General features: G+C 46.9%; 2 protein-coding genes across 2 annotated transcripts; both read right to left on the bottom strand.

Annotated features, from left to right (window-relative positions):
• Positions 1–8,352: 8,352 nt before the first annotated feature.
• On the bottom strand, positions 8,353–10,373 carry LOC6903271 (putative uncharacterized protein DDB_G0271606). The gene is made up of 2 exons (XM_002132934.3): positions 9,958–10,373; positions 8,353–9,892 (listed from the first exon to the last, which is right to left on the bottom strand). The coding sequence occupies exons 1-2, from the start codon at positions 10,271–10,273 to the stop codon at positions 8,628–8,630; spliced, it is 1,581 nt and encodes a 526-aa protein (XP_002132970.2). The 5' UTR covers positions 10,274–10,373; the 3' UTR covers positions 8,353–8,627.
• An 11,301-nt stretch (positions 10,374–21,674) lies between these two features.
• Positions 21,675–22,761, bottom strand: LOC6903270 (uncharacterized). The gene is made up of 2 exons (XM_002132933.3): positions 22,211–22,761; positions 21,675–22,142 (listed from the first exon to the last, which is right to left on the bottom strand). The coding sequence occupies exons 1-2, from the start codon at positions 22,509–22,511 to the stop codon at positions 21,826–21,828; spliced, it is 618 nt and encodes a 205-aa protein (XP_002132969.2). The 5' UTR covers positions 22,512–22,761; the 3' UTR covers positions 21,675–21,825.
• Positions 22,762–22,806: the final 45 nt, after the last annotated feature.

Raw genomic sequence — 22,806 nt, 5'->3', positions numbered from 1 at the left:
GATATGCCAAAAATGGCTCGTAATTACAAGGTTTTTGGTGCCGCAAGCTGATGGGTTTTTCTAGCCAACTGATTCGGATTCAAGATGGACTTGAATGGGCACAGTTCTAGCGATACAGCTACAGTGTGTACTCGATTAACCTTTAAACCCAATTACCCTTCCATTCGGGCTAAACTACGAAATGCCTGTAATATATTTGACCTTTCCTTGAATGATATTTCATTCCACTCTATTCCGATGCCAATTAACCTTCACCCGCAGTTACCTCTAAGCTGGAGGCCTCCAAATATTAGCTTAGCCTTCAACTTTCCACCGCAATCAGTTATTAATTTGTTCCCCACAAAAAGAGAGCTCAAAAATGTGTGTTTTGCTTTTATTTACTGCGGTCTGGCGCTCATTGGGGGCTCATTAATTTGGCAATTTGTATGCAAAATGCACACGCAGATACAAAGGTCTCCTCCTATTCACACGACACTGTCCACTGTCCGTTCGACTGTCCGTTGGCTGTCATTGTCTGGTGTAATTAGAAGGATGTTAATGAATTTCATTTGTTTGTCTGCCTGTCGACAGAATTCCGTATTTATTTTTTTCCCCTCTACATTTCATTTTGTTTTGCCGTTTGTTTGGTTTTTCTGTTTTGTCCGCTTTTTCCCACTTTTGCTTTCGTTGCACGTGGCGTATGCGTAATTTGTGTATTATCATACGCTGCCTTCCAGGGGGTGTTTCGGTTTCAACATGAAGCCTGCTGCTGCCCCACATTTGAGTGTATTGAGCCCATGTTTAATATCCCTATAAAAAGTGCCTTTTCTCTTAAATAATCACGTCTCAAATCCCATGCCATAATGCTATAAGGTATCCGAGGCTTCGTATGTTCTGTGCTCCCCGGCAAATATAATTCCTTTGTTCCACGATGGCCCATTGCCTGTAGAGTACTGTCCCGTCCTGTGCTGTCATGTCCCGGCCTGGACCCGGCCTGGCCGATAGTTATTTAATTTTTAATTACTTATGATGGTCGCGAGTTTGAGCTCGGTTCGGGATTGGCATTGGGATTATTGTGGAGATCAGGATCCATTGAAATGTGAAATTAAATTTGCTGTCGCGGACTTTTGTTTGGGTTCGGCCATTGGGGCGTTGGGGCGGCCACGTCTTTGGCAATTAATTGTTTAATTTGGTTATTTAAAATTAATGATATGTTTTTCATATGTCATTGCACATTTGTACTGCTATTTTATATAAAAATATACATATATCTGTGCACTTTTTATCGGCATTTTAAATGGCAAACAAAAACCTATCGCTGGAAACATTCATTTCAATTATGCAGATAGGCGTAAATGTAATGAAAGTTGAACAGGAGGATTAACGCGGCCAAAGCGCGTCGCGGCTTAAAGTCAACTTAATGAGTGCCACTGCCACTGCCACTTCCAGGGCCAGCCCTGAATCGGAATCGGAATCGGAATCCGATTGATTGGATTCCCCGACTGAATGCACCCAATTGAGCACTCATCAGGCCGGGGTTAAGGTGAGGTTAGCACCCAGTCGGAAGTACAGTGTAGTACATCGCGAAGATCCCTGCTTAGAGGCAATATTCCTCTTGACCATAGCTGCAGCAGTCCTACAATTGTGACACTGACTGTACATATAATCCGCACTTTTTATGGATCGCTTCACCGTTTTGGTGGTTTCAGCTAGCCTTGTTCGGATAATTGACATTCAGTTTTTGCCTCTTTCGCATAGGTTTTAATTCCATTAATGCGGAAAAGTACTCGACCATCGAATGAGCGACTGAAACGAAAGCCCTCGATGCAATGCAGGGAATTAATGAAATCTGATTACAGTTACAGGACAATAGAACATTGAAAATATATCTTTTTATATATGCTTTTTTTTTAAATAAACTAATTTCGGTCAATAAACGTTGATTCGGAGATTACGTGGCACTTTTTCCATCCAATGTATTTTCTAGAAAAAAAAACTCCTTTGTTTTCAATCAGATTTTAATCAGGAAAATATCTATGCAGAGGCCATAGAGGGGATGGGTGTATCTCTTTCATCAGTTTCTCATCAGCGAATTGCCGCCACTTAATCGGGCAACTAAGGCATAAGTAACTCCATTTAAAATCCCAATTAACAGTTCACTGTAATTTATGGATTAAAACCTTTAATCCGCTTTCGGACTTGTCTCCTTTGTCTCCGGGGAGACCGACAGGGATAATTTATATGACAATGCTTCATTAAAAAATATTCCATTTCCATTTGCTGTTGATGACTTCTCGTGTTGGCTCGTGCATTGGCTTTCCCTCTGTTTAAGCCGGGACGGGGATGGGGACTGTGACAGTGGCTGATCTTTTTATTGCTCCGAACCGCACATGGGAAAACCCTCGGCTACCATTGCTCGCCCACTAACAGTTTGCGGCTTCACTTAATGGCGAAATGTTGCTGTTATTGTAATACATTTATTAAACATAATTCGAGCGCGTAAATTCCAGCCAAAAGGCTGTGACAGAGAGACTCTGCCTCTCATTCTCCATTGCAATTAACATTCATTGTTGTGCGCGACTTTTTCTGTCCGCATTTTCCACCATCGATTCGAGGTGGATCGGAGCCATTGCCAGTGCGATAATTATGGCCACACAATAGTTTGAGGTTGGGGCTGGCACGGGGGACGCGGGACGGGGGGAGGGCTTAATGGTGGTCCGCATTTAAATGCATTTAAGTGGCATTTCAACTGACGACAGCTCCCACTGGCAGGCGGGGGCGGGCTTCCCTCTTAATAAGGGATAATTGCAGCTCAACAAGGATCGTCGAGGGTGGGGCAGAGAGAGAGAGAGAGGTGTACACACGTATTAGAAGAGCGATTCCATGGAGGGGAATAGGAATAGATTACCTCCGACATATCCCCAAGTATAATTGAAGCTCCCAAAATCCTGCGGTGCATTTCTGACACGCGTTGCAGGGACAGATTCTTAAATGATTTACTCCGTTTTCCAGCCACTAACTTGCTTAAATGTGTGGCAAGAGTGGGTGAGGCAGCGGCGACTAATTTCAGTAGCGCCAAAATCATCTGCAGTCCTTCTTTTTTTTGGCTGCTTGCCAATCAGGTCACGGAGTGTCGCCCGGTGGCGTCCAGTTGTTGGGGCCACTGATTTTTCATGTTTCCATGTTCTCACGGTGCTGTTCGTTTGAAAGGGTCACAGAACATGTTCATAATGTACGCTAATGTGCATAATGCATAATGTATGCGACGAGCCAAGACCCAGACACGCATACCTGCACAGAGAAGAGCACGAGCACACGTGCCACAGCCACAGCCACATACACTCACTGGCAAACACGTGCAACAGCAGCAGCAGCAGCAGCAACAACATGAAACTGGCAATTTAACAAGCCATCAACGCTGATGGTGCCGCCGACAATGATGTCAATGATGGAGATGGCGATGGCAATGGCGTCGCCCAGCCTCGTGCCTAGCAATAACAACCAAACAACAACCTAAGCAACAGCAACAGCCACAGCAATCAGTGACAACATGGCCACATTCTGCTGCACATACACGTACACCCTTTAAGAGCAGTCCTGCGTTTCTTTGCTGCCAAGAACAGCGGCTATAAAGCTATTGCCGTACACCTCTACGATTGGATGTACAGCAAAGATGAATTGGCCCAAAATGCTGGCTAATTCTCCTGTAATTTACCATAAACTTCGCATGCCCCCCACGCCCAATCAAAGCCTATTGCAATTATAGAGAGAGGCCCTTTTGCACTTTACAATCTAGGCTTTTGCATACGACAGCACGGAAGGAGAACCAAAATTAAGCCAATTCTGTGGGATGTTTGGTCCTTGTCACGTCGCTCCTTGAGTCTCACGTAGTCCTCCGTCACCCGAAAAAGGGAATAGTTAATGCAAAACTTTTGCCTTTGCGCTGCCTGCCTGTCGCCTGGCTGCTGCTTATCTGCTGGTTCTGGTGCAGCACATTCAATATTTATTACGCATACGCCCCGGTGACACGCTCGACTAAAACGAAGCCAAGGCCCCCGAACCCAGACCCAGACCCAGACCAAGAGCCAGATCCACAACCAAAACTCCGGCCCAAGTCCACCTATAAGTGGCTTAATTAGTGCGACAAAGTGTTTGCCAATTGAGCAGCTGCCGCTGCTGCCCCACTTCGCTGCAACTTGCGGCCTTTAATCAGCTTACACACTCTCTCTGTGTGGGTGTGGGATGTGTTTAAGTCGGGGTCCAGTTTGCAGGGCTCCTGGTTTCCTGGTTTCGAGTCCAGTCAAAAGTGGCTTGGCTTAAGCCCCCGATCCCCACTCCCCACCCCCGACCACACCGAAATGGGGCCTGCCCCGGCATGATCTGACTTTTTGGCTTTGTTTCCGCTTGTGCGTTAATTTTATAAAAATTTCAGCGGCATTGCAACAAAAACAACTAAAATTTATGCCCCTGATGGCTTTGATTCGTGAAGCGGGGAATACCCTGCTTATAGAGGGCAGATGATGGGACTTGGGGAGGCTGCAGGAACCACAGGAAGATATCTCTATAAAAATTGTTTATAATTTCAATAAAAATCTGTCAAATTAATCAATCTTTTTGGCAGTTAATTACTGTTTACTATTCCCTATGGGGTATATACTATTCCCATGGTATTAGAGTATTTCCAGGTGCTACTATATATCCCCCTTGATTACCTTCGCTCTAGATCCTGCGTACACAAAAGCCAGGAAATTGAATAAAATTGCCATGTTATGATTATGGAAAGGAAGTGTGTGCACAGAGAGAGAGAGAGAGAGGGAGAGGGGCAGAAACAGAGAGAAACAGAGAAGAGAAAATAAAAGAAAAGAGACAGAGATGGAAAGAGGACTGACGGCAGCGGCAGCGGCAGCGGGAGCCAATGTCAAATGAAAAGTCCTTTGCCTGCTGTGCACCGGAAACAGCCTTTGGCTTTGAGCTTTCCAGCTTTGCGCAAGGGTAACGGTAACGGCAACGGCAACGACAGCGACAACGTGCAACGGTTAACGGTAATGGCATACGACAACGATAACGGTTACCAGCCAGCCAGTAGCCAGCCAGCCAGTCAGCCAGTCAACCAGCTGTTAATGAGCACGTTTGATGACTGACTGACTGGCTGTGGCAGTGGCTTGGCATTGACTTTTGACTCTCTTTCGCTCTGTAATCGAGAATCGTAATATTGCCGCCTGATTCTGACTCTGTGGCACAATTTTAATATTACCTATAATGATGAATACAATACTATCGTATTATTATTATTATTATTTCTCCAGAGGGAAGCGTCTCTCGAGCTGCGTATTAAATTTCGTTGGAAATTTGTTTTAATTTCATTAAACAACAACAGCTGGCAATTTACACATCAGTAAAGTCTGGCTGCTGCCACTCTGCCACTGCACGCTGCACGGACATACATTTTGCAGGACGAATCCCTTGCGGCCCCTTTGCAACCGAGGCTGAAGCGCAAAAATATTGACATGTGTGGCTATGGCAACGATTCCTGGCCACCGACGGGGGCAAAGGGAAAAGGGCAGGGGGTAGGGTATCATATGACCAGAAACAGGTCCAGAACGGGCCCCGGCACTGGGTCCGTTGTAGGTGGGACCAGCCTTCTGCAAATAAAGCGGAAAATTGTGTTTTTTTCCGCCTGTTTTTTGTGTTTTCCAAAAAATAAAAACAAAAAAGTGCACAAACAATCAAATGCATTTCACTGTTCGGCGTGCGTGTGGGTGTGTGCGTGTGGTGTGGTGTGGTGTGGGTGTGTGCATGTGTTAAAATGACCTTTGGCTTTTATTGTCGCCAGCATTGTTTCAGTCATGATACCCCGCAATCGTCTAGCACTTATGGGGGGTATATACAGCAGGCAGAACAAATAACTTGACCCTCTGCTCTCACACGAATATCTAGAGGGTCTGGTGTGTGTGATGTACCCTTTATCTTCATTAACATTTCACACTATACCTATTTTATATCCTCTTGGCAGTGCAGCTCTGACCCGAGCATAACAAAAAGAGCCTACTACTTGTATGTGCAGCCATAACCTTTTGCTGCCATCTCTCTTCAGTGATATCCTCTCTCTGATTGTCATTCCATCGAATTCATTGATCTTCAGCAAAGAAATGCGCTTCTATATTCCCTCCTCTTATTCACCTGGTTTTCTGCTCTCGCTCTCTGTTGTTTCATGCTTCGATTGCCTGTCTTGCCGCTGCTTATCGCTGCTTTGATCTCCTGCATTTCTGTTGTTGATCTGCTGCTCTTTTCATGCTGCGCTCTGGCTCTGCCGCTGCCTCTGCCCTGCTCGCTGCTCTGCCCTGCTCGCTGCTCTGCCTCTGCCGCTGCCTCTGCCCTGCTCTTCACTGGTTATTTGTTGCTTTATTCTGCTGCACAGCTTCCAGCTGCTGCGTTAATTGCATATTTAAATTTATGCCGTTAATTGCTGGCAGCCCACGAGCAGGATTCATTGCCTTCATTCCCATTCGCTCGACTGAGTTATGTGCTGCCAGCCAATGCTCCCACTCCCACTCCCACTGCCATTGTGGGCGTGTCTGCAGCCTCAATCGTTACATTTTATACATTCCATTCGTCTGCGGCTGGAAGGAGACTGCTGCGGCTGCAGGAGGAATGTGCAAGGGGCAGTGCATTCAAAGTGAATAAAATGTCAGCTTTTCACTTTAAAGAACATAAAATCATTCTCTCGAGGGTAAACTCTGAGAGATATGCTGCCAAAATATCACAGAATTCATACACTTACAAAAACAACCAAAAATGAACATGTTTTCCGAGTTAACCCGGAAACCGTAAATTTAATTTAATCAAATGAAAAGAGCAGCCATCGATTTAAGTAATCGTTAAATTTGTCATGCAAAATGCTATGCAGACCGATATTAAAACCCTATTATTATTCGTCATTTGCACTTCCCACTGCACCCACTGTACTTATGTATATATGTACATCCATATGTACATATATGTACATAAGTATATTCTCGCCCACGGGAGCAGCCCATGCAGCCGATCTCTCGCGTCTTCATCGTGCGCCTTTCTTTCTTTCGCTCTATTCGCTCTCTCGCTCATGATGAAAATATACAAGGTGGGTGGTTCACTCTCTTTCGGGTCTCAGCTCAACTTAGAGCGCTTGGACGCGGACCACCTTGAACTATTCTCTCGCTCTCTTGATCTGTCGCGCTCTAATCAAAGCCTCTCTTGCATTCGGGCGCGGGCCATTCGGCTTCGGCCCGCCTACTTCTACTTCTCGCACTTTGCATATAATTTCAGGAGCTAAACCATTTAAGATTGCAATTGTGTTTATTATTACATTATATAGCTGCATTTTCCCCTAATTTGATACAAACTTAAAGAAAATCTGATGCCGAACGCCATCAAGGGAAAAATAAGGGGAAAATGACAGAAGAAAAATCAGCAAAATTAAATCAGCAAACTTGAGAACAAAACCAAATAAAATTAAATAAAGTGTCGGCGGCAGGAAGGAGCTGCAGGCTGCATGCTGCAGGCAGCAGGCAGAAGGCAGCAGGCTCCCTCCAAGATGATATTTCGATCGCAGTTATTTGAGGAGACATCCCAATCCTTTGGAGGTCCCAAGGAGGATCGGTGGCAGCAGTTGGCCTGGCTGGGGCTCCAGCATCAGCAGCTCCTCGACGGAGTAGCGAACGACGTTGTTCAGCGGGGGGTTGGTGGAGCCATCGACCTCCCCGGGCGGACGCTTGAGCAGGGCCTGGGCATAGGTGAGATTGCCGCGACGCTTCTCCGAGTGGAGCAGTCGGGTCAGGGCCACGTCGGGCCACACTTACAAAAACAACCAAAAATGAACATGTTTTCCGAGTTAACCCGGAAACCGTAAATTTAATTTAATCAAATGAAAAGAGCAGCCATCGATTTAAGTAATCGTTAAATTTGTCATGCAAAATGCTATGCAGACCGATATTAAAACCCTATTATTATTCGTCATTTGCACTTCCCACTGCACCCACTGTACTTATGTATATATGTACATCCATATGTACATATATGTACATAAGTATATTCTCGCCCACGGGAGCAGCCCATGCAGCCGATCTCTCGCGTCTTCATCGTGCGCCTTTCTTTCTTTCGCTCTATTCGCTCTCTCGCTCATGATGAAAATATACAAGGTGGGTGGTTCACTCTCTTTCGGGTCTCAGCTCAACTTAGAGCGCTTGGACGCGGACCACCTTGAACTATTCTCTCGCTCTCTTGATCTGTCGCGCTCTAATCAAAGCCTCTCTTGCATTCGGGCGCGGGCCATTCGGCTTCGGCCCGCCTACTTCTACTTCTCGCACTTTGCATATAATTTCAGGAGCTAAACCATTTAAGATTGCAATTGTGTTTATTATTACATTATATAGCTGCATTTTCCCCTAATTTGATACAAACTTAAAGAAAATCTGATGCCGAACGCCATCAAGGGAAAAATAAGGGGAAAATGACAGAAGAAAAATCAGCAAAATTAAATCAGCAAACTTGAGAACAAAACCAAATAAAATTAAATAAAGTGTCGGCGGCAGGAAGGAGCTGCAGGCTGCATGCTGCAGGCAGCAGGCAGAAGGCAGCAGGCTCCCTCCAAGATGATATTTCGATCGCAGTTATTTGAGGAGACATCCCAATCCTTTGGAGGTCCCAAGGAGGATCGGTGGCAGCAGTTGGCCTGGCTGGGGCTCCAGCATCAGCAGCTCCTCGACGGAGTAGCGAACGACGTTGTTCAGCGGGGGGTTGGTGGAGCCATCGACCTCCCCGGGCGGACGCTTGAGCAGGGCCTGGGCATAGGTGAGATTGCCGCGACGCTTCTCCGAGTGGAGCAGTCGGGTCAGGGCCACGTCGGCTGGGTCGGCAACTGGAATCGGTGGCACGTAGCGTGGAATGACTGGGGCCAGGGTCGGGTTCTCCAATTTGATCACTTCTTGGGAGTCCTTGGCCGAGTTGGACACTGTCAGGGGTCGACTGGTGTCGGCGCGCCACAGCACCGGCTTGTTGGCGGTCCCAGATGGCTTCTGGTTCTGGTTCTGGTTTGACTTCGACTTCTCGTTCTCCTTGTCGGAGACCCTCACACGCTCCAATTGGCGTGTGCGGCACTTTTCGTCCCACTCCTTGGTTGTGGGTATGTAACGTCGGGGGGGCTGCTGCTTTGCCTCAGCCGGCGGCTCCTTCTCCCCCTGTGGCTGTGGCTGTGGCTGTGGCTCCAGCTCAGCCTCAGCCTGGGCATTGGACGTTGTGGCACGTTGAAGCCCGAAGTACCGCTTCTGCAGCATACGCTGCTGGGGCGGCTTCTCCTGCTGTTGCTCCTGTGGCACCTCCGGCTCTGGCTTCGACTGTTTCTCGCGCTTAGCCTTGCTTGGCTTCTCCACTTGGCAAGTCTGCTGTTCGCCCTCCTCCTGTACACGGGCTTCCTTCTGCCACTTCTCGGGATACAGCTTCGGAGGCTTCTTCTTCTGCAACATATCCTTCAGGACCTTTTCGATCCTCTCCTTCTTGTCGACCCGCAGCTTACTCACGCGCTCCCGCTCGACTTTCGTGAATCGCACTGGGGAACGCGAGATGTGTCGAATGACCGCTCCGCCCTCCGTTTTCTTGAAGGGGCCAAAGCTGGGGTCGCGCAGCCGGCGCTGCTCCACCAATTTGAGGGCCTCCAGGGCCACTTTTCGTCCTTGCTCCAGACGCTTCTCCTCCAGAGTGAGATCTACTGGAAGCGATGGGCCGTCTTCAGTGGAGACTGCCTCTTCGGCGGATTTTTGATTGGTCTTGAGGCGTTTCTCCTCGGCGCAGGCATTCGCTTTCCTGGCCCGCTTGCCGCCCAACTTGATCTCGTAGGCGTGATCCTCGTTGGCCATCGGCGTGACGTGTTTGGGATTGGCTAACGGTAACGGAGAAAGTCCATACAGAAAAACCCTCAACTCATCGCGCTCCCCCCACACCCACCTGAACTCTCTGGTCGCTTCGGAAATCCATGCCAGGGCAGGATCAGCATCGTCTTCTTCTGCTTCTCGTCCTTGAACTCGAAGTGACGCTTCAGCTCGTCGAGATCCATGGGGGCATCTGCTTCCTGCGCCTTGGCTGCCACAGAGCGGGGCACAAAGACCTGGGCATTGGCATTGAGCTGAACCCCTCCGCCAGCCACACTTTTCACCACGTCCGAACGCGACTCTGCAACGCTTACCCCCTGAATCTCCCCACAGTTCCGACGCGGATCCTTCAGGATCGAAAGGAGAGCAGGGCTCTCTATTAAATTTTGCATGTTTTTCTACTATTTCTAGCTATCTATAGTTATATTTTATTTTCGGTTTGTTGCTTCGTGCTACGTGTCGGCTACGCTAGTTTTTTGGAACTGGGAATCTATCGATAGAGCCCGACGTATCGGGAAAGGCCTACTGGGAAATTCGATTTCCTACAGCCTGTTTGGGGTTTTTCCTTTTGAGTTTTACTCTGTTGTGCCGGTCTTTGGGTTAAGTCTCGGTTGCAGAGAGTGTCCCCTCAGGGCCTGTCGAAATCCCATTCCGTTCAGCCCGTAAATCGGTAAACCCTTAAAGATTGTAGAGTATTGAGAACTGAAGCCTCTGCTTTCCCCTCTCCTGAGAATCCCCATCCATTGTCCGAAATCTCAGCGACTCGCAAAGTTATAGCCGCCACTTGGTGTTATTTTTTATCTGCCCGAAACCTACTTTATAGACATGCCATTTGGGCCACTATCCATACATGTGTATGTACCCTCGTATCCTCGTCTTAAATCTCCGTTTAGTTCCCATAAAGTTTCCCCTGTCGTTTCTATCTCGTTAAGGTTCAGCATGGCACTCGTATGTGCATTTCTGATCGCTCCCACGAACATTACTCCATTGTCGACATTTATTCGCACAATAAACACAAAGCCAGGGCGGGGCCAGGAGTCGGGAGACGACGAAATAAGTCTTGGCCGAAACGGGAGGCCAGATGGAGGTGGCATCGGATGAAGGGTGTGGGCATGTGGGGCAGGCAAAGGCACAGGCAAAGGCAAAGGCAAATGCAAACGGTAAACGACATTCAATAAAACGTTTGAAAAGAGAAGAAGGAGAAGGACGAGGAGGAGGAGCTGGAGCTGGAGGAAGTACGATAAGGTAGAGATGCTGGAGATGGAGCAGCTCTGTGCGAAATGAAATGAAATGAAATGAAACGAAAGAAGCGCACAGAAATATGCAATTTCACCTCAATCAGAGTTGTAAAAACAAACAAACAATGGCCCAGTGCACTCCGAGCTCGGCTGGAGGGTGCCCCCCTACCGCCCCCATGTCATATGAGCCACATGCTGACTCGTGCCCGCCTTCCTCCATCGTTTCTCCATCTTCTTTGGGGCTCCGCTTTCCCTTTTTGCAGCAGTCCTGGTCCTGTATCGTTTTGCAAGCTCCAGTGCAAATGCAAAGAGCGCAAAAATGCAATAAGTAAAATGTAATAACTGCTCAGGACTCAGGACGCAGGACGCAGGACTGCTGCTGTTGGAACGGCTCCAAAGGTTGGTGGTACAATCAGCCAGTAAGGACGAAAATACTAGGGGAAAACTTTCGTTTTCTGCCAGAGAAAGTGGAATTTTTAATGCTACGATAATGATATCTATAGATTTTTTATCAGGTGCAAGGAAGCTACTTACAGGAGAGCGGAAAAACCTCCTAAAGGGCTTCAACATAGGGATTTTTCGAAGGCTTCCAAGTACTCATCTTTAAGTCCGATCCAACTACAGGATGGATGCAATCAAGGAGCTCACTTGGGTAAGGATAAGCCCCAGCAGTTCACCAGCGGATCCCACCTTCAATCAATAAATGGAAAACATTTTCGATTCAACACCCCCAAACGATAGAAAACTGAATGAAGCAAAGTACGTACGTATATCAATTAAGGCATTAGTCTGCGAGTGCAAGCAGTGCAACAAGGTTGTCCACCGTAGGTCCTTGTAGGTCAACCGGGGATTACCATACAGAGGGAGAGAGAGAGAGAGAGACAGGGAGATGGAGATTTGCATTTATCCATGCAGGCGGCAGGCACACAGAGTGCTTTGAAATTTTTGTATAATTCGACTTGGAAAGTAGGTGGAAAAGTGGTGGCAGAGCAGCTGTGGCAGCAGTGGCAGCAGCAGGCCGCCACTAATGCATTTGTGGTCAATTGTTGGGCACAGGAGGAGGCGACACCCGGCGCCCGCACAAACACTGAAACACTGACATCATTTTAATAATAAAATTGTTAACAGAATTGCTGTGCTTTTGGCCCTGGCCCCCCCACTCACACACACACACACAGAAAAACATGTGTTGGCCTTGTTAGCACACACACACCCACACATTCGTGCAACTTTTGAGGGCCCCACGACACCGACCTCAATGTGTCGTTGTCATTGCTCCTGTTTCAGTTGCTGGCTGTTGGCTCCTGGCTACCGGCTCCTGGCTCCTGGCTGTGTTTTTGGTCCTTTCGCAATCTAAATAAAATTGCCGACGTGTGTGTACGCACAACTTTTGCCATATTTAATCGTATTTGTACACAACAGCAACAACACCGCAGAGAAATATATATTTGGTTGGATTTTTAGTGTTGGCAATTGTAGCCCAACACTGGAGCAGGAGCGGGGGCAGGAACAGACGGGGAGACGGAGACAGTGACTCCACCCCTGGCACTGGCTCTGGCACTGGCTTTGCTTTTGGGCATTTGCTTATTATTGTTAAAAACTTTTTACGCCCACACAACACAACAGAAACAACAACTGAAAACAGGAACAGAACAGGGATCACACAATTGGCCTGGACGCCTCTCCACTCCCCTCCCCTCCCCTCCCGACCCCTGTTGTGGGAGTCGGCAAATGTGTTTTTAGAATATTTTGTAACACAGAAATTACCTTAGAAATTTGCACAGATGCAAATGGAACTAGAGATGGTAAAGTGACAAGTTTTCATAGTCCAAAGATTGGAAGACAAAGTGGTACACAACAGTCCACAGGATAGCAGACAGTAGACTTATAGAGAGTATTAGTCTTTGGATTAAGCTAATAATTCGTACCGCAAGTTCACTAGATTCAAAAGTGTTTAACAGGCTTCAAAAGGCGGGTATATATGCATGTATGTACATATGTATTCGTATACTCTCTCGTAGGTAAGAAGGCTGGACTCTCTCAACGCTCGCGTCTGCTAAACCGATAGCGAGAGAACAGATCACGAGAGCGCGAAAGCGCAACAGCGATAGAGCGCGAGAGCGATATAGCACGAGAGCGGTCGTCAGAGAGAGCCGGCCGAAGCCCGAGAGAGGAAGCTCTTTATTCACCTGGCAGCCTTCGTCTCAATAATTCGTCGTCTTCAAAGCCAACCCAGAGCTATTGTAAATCTCCATTACACCGAAAATCAATAAAAATTGCTATAATTAACATTCCCGCATAAAGGCGTATATTTCGTTCAAACGATTACTGCCCTCCAGTTGAAAAATCCCATCTCGAATAACCGATTCTGGGGCGAGTTTACCTTTGTGACGCTTTGGCTTCGTACAGATTTTTAAGCTTGTTTCGGACTCGGACTCCAACTCCGAATCTGCTGGGGCAGCTTAAAACGTGCAGCCGAAACTTTTGCCTGGGCCACGAGGCAACTTTTAAGACACAAATTTATGCCGGAACGGCGGACCGAATGGACGTAGGACAGGGGACAGGGGACAGAGGACAGGGGTTAGCATGTGTGCTTGGAAAGTGATTAAAAATTGGGTCAAGTGGCCCGGTGTGGCCCGATGGGGCCCGATGTGCGTGCGGTGGGAGATTAAGCAATTTGGGATCGGCACGCACACAAATCAAAGGATTTGCTCATCTTTTTTTATGAATACCGTGCCCCGAGCACTTAAAGTTTCTCCAACCATAACGATTTGTCATTCCAGCAGGAGAAGCAGAGAAAGACGGGAAGAGAGGAGGAGAGGAGGAGAGGAGGAGAGGGAGAAATTTCAACTTAATTACAAAACGAGACCACAAACTCTACGCTCAGGGAAGTGCAGCAGAGAGGCGGAGGTAACAACCAGTTAACTGGGTGGCATCAACATCAGTTGACTGTGGCGCCTCCATGCAGAACCACAGGCAGAGCACAACCCACTGGCTGCTGCTGCTCCTCCAGAGGTGGGGCCTCTGGGAGGGAGGGCTACATATCTGGTGGCACAGAGTGTTGGTGTTTGTTCCCCGGGTTTGTTTTGGCTGTGGTTGCAGCGGCCTCCCCGGCAGCACCAGCACCAGGAACAACAGAAGCAACAACTCCCAGATCCCGCTTCACTCCACGCCACTCCACTCCGGCACTCTCTGCGGCATTCCTGGAATTCTGCATTTCCACTGGCCTGCATCCTGCACCGAGGGACTGCGAATCCGCACTGGGGGGATGCTTGAGCTCCGGGATTCCTCGCCGAGCATACAGCTCTGATTCGTGTGTGTCTTTGCAATTGTGTATCAATCATTCGGAGGGGATTCTGCTGTTCTCGGATACTCCTACCGATTGGGCTCTAATTTGGTTCGAAATCTGAAATTGTTCGAGGCAAGAATTTCGATCGATTGCTGAACGTTTAACCACTGCTTGCACTGCTTCTTGAACTGCTTCCGGCTTTTGTTAAGGGATCCTTTAATAATATTTTTGTGTGCTGTTTCAAGTCCAAATCAAATGCCACTTAAACGCTGCCCAGTGGAAAGGGGGTGTATGCGCATCTCTGTGCCGTGCCCTTGCATATTTTATGGGGTCATCGGCGTTGAGGGGGGAGGGGACCAGGGGAGGATAGAGTGGAACTGCAGCTGACCGCAGGACACGACTCGACTCCACTTAGTGTCCTCCGCCTGTCCGTCTGACTGCCTTTCAATTGTTGTTGTCTAAGCCTTGATTGCAGACGGGAGGATCCTTCCTGGGGCGGGGGGTGGGGGGTGTCTCTGTGTCTGTGTGTGTTTAACGTGCCTTAAATCACATTTGGTCTGTAATCAAGCTAAACAAATATGCATGGGCACACCGGGTGCCCACATGGGAGGGATGTGATGTGTGCTTGAAGGAGTAGAGAGGGGCTTCCGTTACGTTTCGGTAAACTTAAATTTGGACCCTTCCCCTGTCGGCTTGGGGTCTCTGCTTCGGGGGTTGTGTGCGGTTAACTGGGTCAATTGTTGAGCTGTAATCCGGAAGCTAGAAGCCAATCGATTGATGGGCCCTACTATACGGCACTAATAAGCCAAAAAACTGTGTCATTCATCGAATGGAATGCCGAAGTGCAATCCCAACTGCAGTTCTATTAATTTTTAGTTATATTACCCCAGTAATTCCACTCGGAATACCTTTTTTTATCGAATAATTTCATGGAAACCGCATTTAAAAATCAACCCAAATGCCGTTAGTTTAATCGTTGAAATCCCTGTGTTTTAGAGCTTTTCTGAATAGCCATCAAATCTACGAAATTGCAACTTTCCACTGCATTATAGTTACGCAACGCACTGTCTGTCAGCGAAACTGCAGTTAAAGCGCTTATGCCCGTGCATTTATAGACACGACACGGTTTATGGCGATGGGGAAAGGGTGGGGCATGGATGGGCCATAGATGGGATATGGATGGGCCATAGATGGGCCATGGCTTGGCAATGCGGACATTTTATTGTCACAGCGAGCCATCATCATCGCCATCACTACTCGTACTGGAGGTTCGGTTGGGGTTTATTTTTTATGCAAAATCAATACGAAAATGACAGCTGAAGAGGGGAGCAGGGGAACAGTGGGGCAGGGGAGAACAAGAATTGAAATCTGATTGAAAAATTGCCATAAATCGACGTCAATTCAATTAACATAAATTGTTTGATTAATGATTGACAAATGCTAAGCAGACAGACAGACAGACAGGGACAAGAGAGGCAAAGAGAGAGAGAGAGAGGGAGAGAGAGAAGCAGGATGGGATTCCCGCAAGTAATTGCCGCATAATTCGATAACGATAGCCATGAATGATGGCTCCCACACACACACACACACACAGTTTACACTTTGCTCGAAGCAAATTTTGGGTCAAATAATTTTTTAATTTCCATCCGAAAATCCAAGGGAAAGAAATCACCAAATGTCTGAAAGTCATTAATCATGGATTGTCCTTTCGAGTCCCTGACCATCCCATCCCATCCACTCCGTCACTCAGTCAGTCAGTCATTCTCTCACGCCCCCTCTCGCACACACTCGCACTCTCTCCCAGTCCTTCAGTCAATCAAACAATTGAATACATTTCAATCATTAATGGACACGGACAGTCGACAGTCGACAGTCGCAGGTAGCACACGCTCTCCGCCTCCCCTCCCGCCCTTTGGCACGACCTGACTGGGGTCAGAAAGTCGCTGAAGCCCCAACGCCAGACGAGCTCCGAGACGGAGCTTTCCGCTTTCCTCGTGTCTAATTGATGGACAGTTGCTGAAGTTGCTGCCCTAATGACGGCGTAGGAATTATTGTTATTGAATTATGATTGCGAGGGTCGTGACCTGTGGGGAATCCGGGGTAGGCAAAGAAGCGAAAGGGAAGCTTACAGAGGGAAATATATGGCAATCGCATGGCTTGTTGTTCAGTCCAGGTGTGAGATTGATTTGCTCTTCAGATTCGCAGATTTGCAGAGCAAATACTCTCCTTTTTCTGCATTTAATTTTATATCGATTAAATTTCCAATCACTTTTTGATTAGTTGATCATCGAATTGTGGTAAACTATTCTCGATTTTGCATTGAATAAATTAAAACAACATTTTGGCATTCATTTGTGCATTTCTGGCGCTCGAAGGCGGGCAGCGATGGCCAGCAGCCATTATTTATCCCCGGCCTATTCCGTAGGTCGTTAATTGGCGAAATATTTTAGTGGCACTCTCATCGATGCATTTTCCGCCTCCTCTGTCTGCCGCCTCCCACCGCCATCAACACCCAGCTATAACTGTTCTAATGCATATGCATATTGCATATATTGCGGGGTTTCCCCCGCGGCCACACTGCGTGGAAAATGTGTGGAAATTTATGCGTGCTGCCAAATGGTGGGGGAAAATGTATCGTTTTGGCCCTGACCAGCCTCTACCCAAAATGTTTTTCGGAAACATAATTACTTGGCTGTGGGCCGAAGAGACTTGTAATTAGCTTTTGTAATAGCTCCTGGGATTATTTGCGTCAATTGAGCAAACAAAAGGCTGTCTGGCAGTACTCAGAGAGGGGGGGAGATACAGTAGGGCCACAATCGAACGAAAAACTAAGAAGAAAAGAGCGTATGATAATTGTGTACCTTTGAAGAGATCTTATAAAGCAAATTTGAGGCTTATAAAAATTAGCCAAAATTATAGAAAATTCCTATATTTATCGGATAAAACTATTTCTCTTTTAAAAATCGCTCTTAAAGTAGCAGTAAAGTCGAAGAAGCCTATGGTATCCTTCTACAAATTCATTTTTATTGATGTTTAAAGAAGAGGAGACCAAAAAATTGCTCTGTGGCAAGGACTTCCTTCCAATCCTTCTATGAAGCTCTCACTGTACGAATGCCTAAACTTTGTCTAGCCCGCAGGTTATTTTCTTAATATAAATGTTGCATAGCTAATATCAGTGGCACTTTTCTCCACCGCCTCCCCCTACTTTCTCCCTTTCTCTTCTGCCTAAGCTTAACCCCTTTCAATCAGCGAGTTGTGTTTTTCTTGCCCTTTTTCCCGCTAATTTCCTGCGCTCTTTTGTCAAATTAAAAACACACACACCCATACACCCATCCAGAGGCAACAGGGAAAAGTTTTGCCCCTTTTCTCGGCTCACATTTCAGAGAATTCTCGGCTTTCTCCGTGCGCTTCTCAGTTTCTCTCTGTTGGATTGTTTGCCTGTTGGTTGGGTTCATTTATCATGATTTTGTTTGTCGAACTTTGTCGCGTATGTTTTCCCCCCACCAGCCGTCTCCTGCCGTCTCCTGGCATCTCCTGGCATCTCCTGGCATCTCCTGGATAGGCGGAAAAGTGTCTCCTCTGTTGTTATACCCTTGCAGAGGGCATTCCGAACGGGTATATCCATATCCACTTGGGCTTTCCGAACCAAAATCTGGCATCAGGGCATATTCTAGGGTATCCAAAACTTCAGTCCCAAAATCTATCGCTTGCTGTCTTACTTTTGTTGTTCTTGATTTGAATGCCAGCAGCAAATGGCAGCTGTTGATGGCAGCCCACTCTTCGCCCAGCAACAGATCCCCAGCCCTCCGGAAAGGTCTCCTCCTTGTGTCAGGAGTTTTCCTCCGGTTGGGGCGGGTGGGGGGCTCACTTTTTGTTTGTCTTTTTGTCAGAGAGAGCGCCGAGCCGAGCCGAAATTGCAAAGTGATTACTTTTGATTAGTTGCAAAAAGAAACGTAATTTGTTTATCGCTTTTGCTGTTGCTGCTCTGCTGATAAATGTAATTTGGGCCCAAAACTCGCTGATTACAACTGAAACAATGGCTAAAACAATGGAGAACAAGGGCTAACGAGCCGAGGAATCATGTGTGGAATCGTTTGATGTGTCTGTCTTTGTTTCTTGGTTGATTGTGCAGCAGCAGAATCAATCCAAATCCACATCCAAATCCATATTTAAGCTGTGAATGCGGAAAAGGCATCAGTCTGCTTGTTCCCGACTCGTTATCCCGGAAAGTGATCTTATTATTTCACAGCAAACCAGAAGAAAGGTGTTTTTACTCACAATATACCCCCCGAGCAACTGGCACTGCAATATGAAAATATTTGTGATGGCACAAGTTTTTCGGTTCAGCAGAAGCTAAACAACGTGGCCATGCTTCTGCATGACTTTCATTACTGATGGAAACGTATTCAGATTGTTTGTCTAGGATGGAGATGGCAGTGGCGTCTGAAAGTGGGGCAGGGCAACCAGGAGGGGGGGGGGGGGGCAAACTTAATCTAGGAGCAACCGAGCTTACATTTTTAAGCAGCGACAGCTGCTTGCATGCAAAATTATGACTTAAAGCGCAGCTGGGGCCAGGGCTCCAGAATGTACTCCCACTCGTAGTCGTAGTCGTGGTCCTACTCGTACACTGGTACACTTCTAACCAAGCAAGGAACCACTCTGTCCTACACACACACTGGCACACACGCAGGAGCAGGAGCAGGAGCATGAGCACAAAAGGATAACATAGAAGTAAGTTATTCATTGTGCACGCAAACATTACGGAAGTCATATGTTAAAGGCAGGAGAGCCGGAGAGCCGGAGAGCGGGAGAGCTGCAGAGAACCGAGGCAAAAACCTGGCTAAAAGGTAGCAAAAGGTAAAACCAGCAGGCTCCCGCCTCCACTTCCTGCCCCCGCCCCCCCGCACAGCATGAAAAGCTGGCCAAGTTTTTGCCGACTAAAAGAAAAGAAATATGAAATATGACTCCAAGTCGAATTGTGAAAACTTGCAGAAAGGTACGAATAAGCATATCAAGATCATAAATAAAACACAGTGCGAGCGAGAGCGAGAGAGCGCGAGAGAGTTGGGAAATTAAATTTTCGACTAGGAAAACCCAACCGAAAACATGGCTACCCCTGCCCCCACCCCCACCCCCACCCATCCATGGTGTGTGGTGTGCGGTGTGTGGACTGGGAGTGCACATTGCTAATATACGCAACGCGCGCTGCCAACTTTGATTTGCAAATAAATTATTTCGTTTCGTTTCGTTTCGTTTGCTCTTTTGCCTCCGAAATGAAAATCCTGCCCAAAAGACCAGAAACATGGAGGCCAGAAGGAAAGAAGGAAAGAAACAAAAACAGGTGAGGAATAGCTGGATAAATGTACAAGGGTTTTTCAATAGGGGTCTATGGGGTATACTGGCTATAGGGAGAGCAGACCTTTCAGTGGACATATGCACTCCCCCTGCACTCCTCAGGTATTTAATGGCATTCACAGAGAAAGGGTCCCTCAGCTTTAGGTATCAGCCATTCCACACCTTGACCATCGCCAGCCCCTGTGCCAACCTCCTTCCATGTTCCCTTCCGATGCCTCCACCCAATAATTCCTCCCTCTCCTACCCTCACCTTGTGCCTTTACCCCGCAACATTCTAACCAGAAAGTTAACTTGAACTTAAAATAAAAGTTTTCTACGTTTTTTTTTCGGTTGGAATTTTCGTTTTTGGTTTTTTCCTTGGCGTTCCTTTCCACAAAGTCAAATATCATAAAGTTCGCTACGCCTTTTTGCATATTTTATTTGCGCTTATTTCCAAAAGCGAACGAACGCGGCAAGACGAAGACGACGATGAAGCAGGAGAGGGGCAGGAAAGAGAACGAAAAGTTGCGGTGGCTGCTCTCATTTCTGATGCCCGCACTGCTTGAGTCGAGTCTGTATGACACTGCTTCCACAGCACAGCACAGGCTTTATTCAGTGACGCGTATGGTCTCATGGCAAGACATTATTTAGTAATATATAAAAATATACAGAAAAAAATGCTAAAATTGGTAATATTAATTGGAAAGATAACATAAGTCGGTGTATATTGACTGAACTTCTTTAAGGATTGCCCTACGAAGCGTAGTTGTTGGCTAACTAATTTATTTATACATACAAAATAAATACCATTTTAATGCAAGGATTATGCAAAACTATAGAAAAATAATCCGAAAAAATTGAATGGAAAAACAGTTGGGCCTAAAATCCACTGACAATCTATGCTGCAGTTGCATACGACTGGTACAAGCAGTACCACCAGTTAGCAAGTAGTATTTGTCTGTGAAGTGAAGAAGCAAACTTCTACTGCTTAGCAAGCAGTAAACCCATCTGAGAACTGCTGCCTTTCTGCCTCCAACCACTTTACTGTGCCACAGGGCTTTTTAATTAATAAATTTAGTCATTAACTAGAATGTCATACAGCCTCACCGCTGCGCTGCCGCCTCTGCATCTTTTATTCCCGCCGACGCGACGCCGCTGCTGCTGCAGATGTCGCTGCTGGCTTCAGTCAAGGTTTTCACATCTTCCTCTCATCCGCGCCATTCCTCTTTCTCACTCACTCTCCCTCCCTCTCTCTCTTTCTCATTCTGTCTGTTCGTCTCCCTTCTTTTGGCAACAATTAAATTATTCAACCGAAATTTGTTGAAGCTCCCGAAAAAGTCACGCGCACTTGACGGCAACAACAAGAACAACAACAACAACAAAAACAATAGCAGCAGCAGCAGTTTCCGAAACTAACTTTTGCCGCTTTTACCGCTTTCGTCGCTCTCGCCGCTCGCGTCAGCGGCTACCAGTGCCGTTGTCGTTGTCGTTGTTGTTGTTGGTGCTGCGCTTTCGGTTCGGTTCGCTTCGGTTTCGGTTCCAGTTCGGTTCGGTTGCCGTTGTCTTTTATCCTAGTTCTCGGTTCAGGTTTTTATTTTCCAAATGAAATGAGTTTGAAGTGCATTTGACGGTGGTCGCCAAAGTTCTGGCGTGCGCCTTCTTTTCAACATCAGTGGGCGTGGCCTGCAACTTTTTCGTTTTTGTTGTTTTTTTTTTCAGTATAATTGTTGTTTCAGTTGTTGTATTGAGCATTTTAATGGAAAAGTTTGGCAGTTAAAGGCGCTTTTCCACCGAATGGTATTTTAAAAGCTTTCCCAGAAAGGAAAACCCAACAACCGAACAGTTGGAATGCCAAAAAGCAATTGAACAATTTTTTGAAATGCATAAATTTGATATTTCGTGATTGGTTTTTGAAAAGAAGAAATCAGATAATTTTTGTTGATTTTTACCAAATTTTGTATCTTTATTTTTGATGATGCCCAATCCTGCTCCGAAGCGATCTGCAACAGGGAAAACACATACACACTACATACATGTACATACTACATACATATGTACATAAGCATGTATCATGGATGGATAATTACAAAGTGTCGGAATCCTTAAGCTTGTTCCAGTCTTTGTCGGCAAATTCGATAAGCATGGAGTAGACTTTGCGCACCTCGCAGAGAATTTCGAAAATATCTTGGCGGCACTCCTCGACGCCCGGATAACGCGCCACATCTGAAGGGCGCCTGGCGCGCACGGCGTGGAACTTCGAGATCTGTTTGAAGCTGTCATTGGCCTCCGAATGGATTTTCCCGATTGCTTTCTGGACATCGTCGAGGATGGAAGCGGCAAGGCTGGTGCTGTGCACGTTTTTCTCTACCATGTACGCTACCCACTTCTTTATGATGGTTGCTGCAAGCAAAGGCAACAGTTAGTAGGAGTAGGTGTCCCCAGCAAGATGTGCCACGCCCTTCACTTACCATTCGCTAGCATTGCTTGGACGATGGGCTTGGCCGCTTGGACAATCACCCAGACCGCCTTAGTGCAAGGAACTGGGCACGAACACTTCTTTTCAGGCTGATCATGGGAGCCGCCATCGCCTTGGCCTTCGACCTCGACCGGAGTGCCTTGCTCACGCTCGACCTCTTTGAACATCGGCGAGTCGAGCAGCTCGTTAAGCTCGACAATCTTCTGCGGGAAGCCCTGGGCCAACAGCTGCGCTCCCCCTTTGGTAACGAACACCTTAGGATACGGGCTTGCGTTCTCGGACATCGACGACATTGTCGTGAGTATTGTAAATGCGAGATTTGTTGAAAATGTGCAACCACACGGCAATGAGAGAAGTTTGGAGGTGTTATTTGGTTATTGAGTGCGTTGAATATGTGTGATTTTCGAGCTATTGCCTGAAAAGTTGTCAATTCTAACGCCGATGATATTTATTCTGCCACGTTCTTACTATCGCCCAATCTGGAGATGGCAGAGTCAACGATTCCATATATCGATGTTTCGAATAGAAAAATTGTATGTGCTCAAATGCGCAAAAATGTATTGTCAACTGAAATAAATATAAACTTGA

The sequence above is a fragment of the Drosophila pseudoobscura genome, chromosome 4 (assembly GCF_009870125.1).
Source record: "Drosophila pseudoobscura strain MV-25-SWS-2005 chromosome 4, UCI_Dpse_MV25, whole genome shotgun sequence".
Taxonomy (NCBI): Eukaryota; Metazoa; Arthropoda; class Insecta; order Diptera; family Drosophilidae; genus Drosophila; species Drosophila pseudoobscura.
This window is presented reverse-complemented; position numbering and strand designations above follow the sequence as displayed.

Coding starts and splice junctions, on each gene's coding strand:
- LOC6903271 (XM_002132934.3), bottom strand. CDS start 10,273: ATGCAAAATTTAATAGAGAGCCCTGCTCTCCTTTCGATCCTGAAGGAT. Junction 9,893..9,957: donor GAAGCGACCAGAGAGTTCAG/GTGGGTGTGGGG, acceptor CGTTACCGTTAG/CCAATCCCAAACACGTCACG.
- LOC6903270 (XM_002132933.3), bottom strand. CDS start 22,511: ATGTCGTCGATGTCCGAGAACGCAAGCCCGTATCCTAAGGTGTTCGTT. Junction 22,143..22,210: donor CCAAGCAATGCTAGCGAATG/GTAAGTGAAGGG, acceptor CTTTGCTTGCAG/CAACCATCATAAAGAAGTGG.